This window comes from Vicia villosa, linkage group LG5 (genome assembly GCF_029867415.1).
Source record: "Vicia villosa cultivar HV-30 ecotype Madison, WI linkage group LG5, Vvil1.0, whole genome shotgun sequence".
Lineage (NCBI taxonomy): Eukaryota > Viridiplantae > Streptophyta > Magnoliopsida > Fabales > Fabaceae > Vicia > Vicia villosa.
The window spans coordinates 95,311,228-95,318,001 of record NC_081184.1 but is presented as its reverse complement, the minus strand read 5'-3'; the positions used below and the strand labels follow the sequence as shown (position 1 = coordinate 95,318,001).

General features: G+C 30.2%; 1 protein-coding gene across 1 annotated transcript; it reads right to left on the bottom strand.

Annotated features, from left to right (window-relative positions):
- Window positions 1-4,930: 4,930 nt before the first annotated feature.
- Window positions 4,931-6,005, bottom strand: LOC131606889 (RING-H2 finger protein ATL57-like). The gene has a single exon (XM_058878980.1). The coding sequence runs from the start codon at window positions 5,770-5,772 to the stop codon at window positions 5,209-5,211; it is 564 nt and encodes a 187-aa protein (XP_058734963.1). The 5' UTR covers window positions 5,773-6,005; the 3' UTR covers window positions 4,931-5,208.
- Window positions 6,006-6,774: the final 769 nt, after the last annotated feature.

The window sequence follows — 6,774 nt, the reverse complement described above, 5'->3', positions numbered from 1 at the left end:
ATGTTACCTTCTAGAAGCATTTCTTGAAACAATTCAAGAAATCCAATGAAACTTTTATCAGTCCACCCATATTTTGCCTTAGGATTAAATAGTCTTAGCACAACTAACAATCTTGAAAATAACGACTCTTCCATGTCACTTTGTAAAGTATCATCTTCATGGGATTTCTTAAAATAATTTACTTCAATATCACGAATCATATCTTCTAGGTTATCATTCATATATTCATCAACTTTAACTCTATATGACACATGTTTTTTTTGGTCAGTTTACCATGCCATATCCATTTTGTGTAATTTTGAATAATTTTACCTAATTGATTGAATATATCTTTTTTTGAATGTTTTTGTGTATTTTGACTTATTTTACAAGGACAATTAAAAATCTCATTATTATTAGGAAGATTTTTTCTTGCAAATTCAAGAAATTGAATCACTCTATTCTCATATTCTTTACTTAATCTATTGACTTTCATCCAACTATGACCCATAATCACATACAACTTTTAAAAATAAAATAAAAGCCGTACACAACCAATAACAATGAACAATCCATCTCAATAAAACAACAATAACATTGAACGTTTAATTTTAACACAACAACTACAAATACTAAAAAAACAACACAACATTATACCGTAAGTATCAAAAACAACAACAACAATGTCGACAACAACAATAACATTACTGGTATAGTCGAGGAGAAATTTTTACATGTTGAAAACGTGATGAGAGAGTCAAACAAATATGTTCGTTTGAGGTTCGAGTTTCCTTATTCGAGCTTCCTTCCTTCTTTGTTTACTTTGTTTGACTTGGAGACAACGAAAAATGTTATTTCATTTGTTAGGAGGAGAAGATGAAGAATGATGTTTTGTTTGTTTGCTAGGACAAAAAAATTCATGAGAAATACAAAGGTGAATGAGACTTAACATTTCAATGTTTGAAAAAAAATTATTTGGAGTTTATATATCGGTTGGTAGAAAACACCAAGGGAAAAGGAGATTTATACGGTAATTAAAAAATTAAATAAAATAAGGGCATCATTTTGGTTGTAAATAAAACATAAAATTGAAGGAGTCGGGAATCGAAACTCAAACCTTGAGCTATATTTTCTTTCGACTTTACCAGTAAACAAGAGAATAAATGATTTATATTGTAATTAAAAAAAATAAAATAAGGGCGCCATTTTGATTCAGAATAAAACACGAAATTGCAAGAGTTGGAAATCGAAGCTCAAACCCTGAGCTACATTTCCTTTCGATTTTATTGAAAAATTGAGGGACAAGATTTGATTTTTTTAAAAAAATTAAAAGATCGTGCTTCAGGACTTTTGACCTCGATTTTTAATTGGCTGAGGTGAAAGTTTTGTCATAAATATATTATTTGTATTAGTGATTATTCTACAAAATGTTATCTAAACATATATTCTTGACACATTAGCGAATTACATTAATTAAGTACAATATCAACGATTACATTTGACGATCAAAAGGAATATCTTGAGATTTTTTTTACTTATTGGATTCAATCTTATAATGGTATGGCACTATACTAGTGCAATAACAACATAGTCTATCGATATAAATTTAATTAAAAGATATTGACAATGTATCAGAATTCATCTTCAACTCAATTTTGAATGATTTCGTCTCGTTTTGGATGATGACGACGCAGTAGGATTGAAAAAAAGTGAAGATTTTTTTTGACAATGGTGGTCAAAAATGGAAAAATTGATTTAAAAATAAATAGGAGAATGGTGGTCAAAAATGGAAAAATTGATTTAAAAATAAATAGGAGAATGGTGGTTAGGTGGTAGGTTGAAGAACAAATTAAAGATCGAAAGAACTAAATAAATATAAAAGAATATTAAATTTTAGACGATGACACAAAAGAAATAAGAAGACAATGGTCAAAGCACAATTTTGAGAATTGTATATACTTTTTCTTCTAATATTCACTTGTTTGAAAAATTAGACAGTAGAAAAGACTAATCATCATCCAAACATTGTAATTTTATAAATAAAAAAGTAACAATTTCTTTAACTATCTTTAAAAGTTGGATAATATACTTTTAAATGATATTATAATACTGTTTAATTTTATCATATTTAATTATTTATTAAATTATTTAAATTCAAAACTTTGTTAGTAGTGAGTGCGTTGATGCAGGGAAGTTGGAATACAGTCAGTATGCCACGAGTGACTCCTTTTGTTGTCAATTGATTTGTCTGTCTCCTCCCAAGAAGGATAAGATAGAGATTATCTCATCTTTATGGTTTAGGTTTTGTAAGAGAGTGGTTTAAAGAAGCGAATGAGTCTTGGAAAGGTATTATCGAAGTCACTTTCAGATTCTAATTCTATTCTTTTGGGCTCATCCCTAGGGCAACTAGAAGGCATAGGTTCCGACTTCGTATGACTACTGAGAATGACCCTAAAACATCGGTCTAACATTCTAGCCATGTCATAAGCTGGATTCGATCAAAGGGTGAGGATATGACCGGGTTTAAGAAAGAAAAAACCTAGAACTACAAGAATTTCGGGCTTTCAGTTTTATAAAATGTTCGTTATTTTTAAAAACCTTGGCAGAATAATAGCCACCTCCCTCCTAAGAAGGTATGGACATCTCTTAAAATTTCTTCTTTACTATGAATAACTCTACCCAGTTTTTATAGTAAAAAAAAATTCAAATAAATATTAAAATTAAGGGTTAATAGTAGTTTACCCCTGTAATGTTAGCGAATTTTGCTTTTCCCTCTCCCTACCTTTTGGCAATGGTTTTTTCAAAAAAACCGTTGCCAAAACCTACCTTTGGCAACGGTGGAGGGTAAACCGAAACACGCTCATATTACAGGGGTAAACTACTATTAACCCTAAAATCAATAAATCATGTTGTGGCATCTTGTACAAAACTAATTATGTGGATAAAGGGTCAAGCAGTTTTAGAAAATTAAGAGAAAAATGATCAAAAACACATTTAATGTTAAAAAAAAAAAATAGTGAAATACAAAAATATAAATGAAAAAAACGATGAAATTATATATTAGATTAAAAAATAAATAATTGAAATTTTGAGTATGAAAGAAGTTACAGAAATATAACTTGAAAAAGTTAAATTAAATTATACAACTAAAAGAGAAAAGAGAAATAAAAAGATAAAATATAAGGTAAATCATCTTCTGATTCTTTAATTTTTATAAGTTATATTAATTTAAATTGAACTGAGATCAATAATTAATTTAAATTATTAGGTGTTAGCAGTGTGGTTTGAAATTTTATTTTGATATAAAAATCATCCAATTTTAAAAAAATTGTTTATAATTCAATTTAATTTTAGATAATTGAATAAAAAATTCGATCTAATTTGGTCCAATTTTATACAATTTATTTTTAGATTGATTTTCGGGTATTTAAATTATAAAATGTAATTTTTCATTAAAATTTAATAATTAATAAGTAATAAATTTAAAATATATTAAAAATATTATAGTTAAAGCAAATAAAATAATAAAAATAAATCAGTTAAATTAAACTAATATATAATATTAAAAAATAATTATCATCAAATAATAAATTAATATAATATTATTATATTAAAAAAAATAAATATAATATTATATGAGATTAGTTACTATTTATTGACAGTGTAAAATTTTTTGACTTACTTAGATGGTTAAAATAAAAATTAAACTTCTCGCATCTGACAGTTCGGTTTAAATCAAATTTTTAAAGAGTTTAATTGATATACACAGTAAGTATAAAAAGTTTTACAACATTATTAAATCATAAACATCCAATTGTATTACTTTAAAAGAAGTTAAAATAAAAGTCAACTCTTATATACTTATTAATGGTTGTGATTCATTGACAATGTAAAAAATCTTAGGATTGTGTTTGTTTCAAAGTTTCAAATTATATTAATAATTGTAAATTTATTTAATTTAAAATAAAATAAATAAATAAATTTGATTTATAATAGGAAGTTATAGTTGGTTGAACTTATTCTCATGAGAATGTTTTATTCCCACTCTTTAAGTCTTTAGAATAAAAATAACCTAACAATTTTTACAAAATAAAATGTAGTATAATTTCAAAATATGTATTAGCACCTTTCCTTAGTAGAATTCAAATCTAATAGGACCTTGAAACACGTCACTCCATCTTTGAGTCTTCAAAGACAACTTCTCATGACACGTTACTCCATATTTGGGCCTTCCCCATGATATGGATTCTCCTACAGTGTGGTGGTTATACAAATTGAAATATTACTGCGAAACAAGGCAATGGTCAGCTCATTTTATATCCAACGGAAAGACCTAGGTTTGAATTTTTTATTATAGGCTTAACTACAGTTTTGGTCCCCCTATTTTATCTGATTCACGAAATTGGTCCCCCTATTTTAAATTTAAACAGTTTTGGTCCTCCTGTTTTAAATTTAAACAGTTTCGGTTCCTTTATTTTAAATTTTAAACAGTTTTGGTCCCCTTTTTATACTTTAGCATTAAAATTAACGATATTTTCATGTTATAAATAACAAGTTACTTGTGAAACATGACAAATCATCGTATATAAACATATTGTTGTACTTTATACATTAAAATATAAGTTAAAAAATAAAAAATCTCATCGATTTTCTATAAAAAAACGTGAAAGGGGGACCAAAACTGTTAGAATTTAAAATAGAGGGACTAAAAGTGTTTGAATTTGAAATAGGGGGACTAATTTCGTGAATTAGGCCCAAAACTGTAATTTAGCCTTTATTATATTTATTCATCTTTAAAAAAGTAAAATTTTAAGTCTTAGATTAGTTGGAAAAAAATACATTAATATTAAATAAAATTAATAAAATTAAGATTCACCCATTATAATTTAAAATTGAAAATATCAAATAATACATTTGACCAATAATAAAATAAAAAATAAAAAATATCTGATTTATCCTTAAATAAAATAATTTTAATTTTTTTGGTCAATCACAAATCTACATAATTAACAGGATAAGAACAAAAATAATGACAATTAAGAAATTAATAATAAATTAATAACTGCTCAAAGCCCCAAACACATGACTGTGTTGTAACCACAATAGGCTTTAAGTCAATGTTGTAACTACAGTCCCTAATACTAATTCACCTTCCATTCTCCACCGTTGATCTTACCTAATTCTAATCCAACTTCCATTCTCCACCGTTGATCTTCCCTAAATACTATTTCAACTTCCATTATCCACCGTTGATCTTCCAGCATTTTGATCGACACTCCCACCGCACACTTTAATAACGCACCTGCAAATAGGACAAGTCACGTGCGCAGAAAGCCACGCGTCAATACATTCCGGATGAAACACGTGCGAACAGTACGGAACCATCTTCACTTCCTCACACTCTCGAAACTCCTCCAAACAAATCGCACAGTCCGGCTGCTTCGTATCCTCCTCGTACAAACAAACCGGCAGAGCCTTCACGGCGGCGGGATCCAGCCCCCGTCGCGGAGGGATGCCGCGCCGCCGCCGGGACGAGACTTCACGGATGGATAAGATGACGAAGGCCGCGAAGAAGAAGATGGAGAAGATGAGGAGGAAGGAGTAGGCCACGTTGGAAGAGAAAATCGGATGTAAGGGTAGTGGTAGACTCAAAGGGCTTGTGATGGTTTTTGATGGAATGGTGGGAATGGAAGGTGAGGATGCGGTTTTGGTGTTGGTGGGTTGGATTTGAGGAGGTGTTGAGATTGGAACATCCTCGTACTGTAGGAGCAACCTGCGGTTGGAGAATCTCATGTTTTTTTTGGTTGGAACAAGAATCTAGGAAGAGGTTTTTTTAAGAAGAAGAATTTGGTGAAGTGGTGAGAGTTGTGTTTGTGTGTGTTTGGGGGCACCGTTTGTTAATCGGTGAGTGAGTGAGTAGTGTGATATGATATGGAGTTTAGTTTATAGGAATGTGTTTGATTTTGAAGGGAATGTATAGGGTAATTATTGGAGAGAGAAGGGTTTTTTTTTTTTTTGTAGGTGTGTGTTTGTAATGAAAATTTAATGGATAAGTCCAATTTACATGAGTAATTCATGAAAATGTTCTTTTGGTTTCTTGAAATTTGATAAAAAATTTCTAGAGTGGAAAAGTTTTTTTTTTTTTTTATAAGCAAGGAATATAATATATCGAGTACTAGGGGTACTCGAACCCGCTTACAAAAAGAGAGCGATTACGCTCAAAGAAAGACGAGGAAATTACTAACCAACTGAAATCTACTTTAAGTAAAAAAGCGGATTTTTACAAAACTCGTAGAAATTACACTTGGAGTAAGCAATTTCGCCAAAAAACGACCATTTCCAAATCTTCAATTTAATCTCCCACGTGATATCGTTGACATTACAAGTTCCCCTGTTAAAAACAATATCATTTCTCCGCATCCAGAGCCCCCTAACCACTGCCATCCAGATCAGCCCTTCCTTCCTTCTTTTGACTCTCTTCTGCCTCAATAAAACGCACCAATCAAGAAAATTTTTCCACGGGTTCTCGTCCATAACCATTTCCAAATCGATCCACGTCATAATGTTGCTCCAAACCTGCTTCGAAATCGGACATCCAAAGAAAAAATGGGATAACGTTTCCTCCGGCCCTGTACAGAAAACACAAGAAATATCCGGATTGGATAGCGGAATTCCCCTACACACAAGCTGGTCTTTGGTTGGTAATCTGTTTAAGAAACACTTCCAAACAAAACCCTTAATATTGAACGGCACCTCGGAGGACCACATGGAACGGAAAGCTCTTGAATAATTATC

Coding starts and splice junctions, on each gene's coding strand:
- LOC131606889 (XM_058878980.1), bottom strand. CDS start 5,772: ATGAGATTCTCCAACCGCAGGTTGCTCCTACAGTACGAGGATGTTCCA.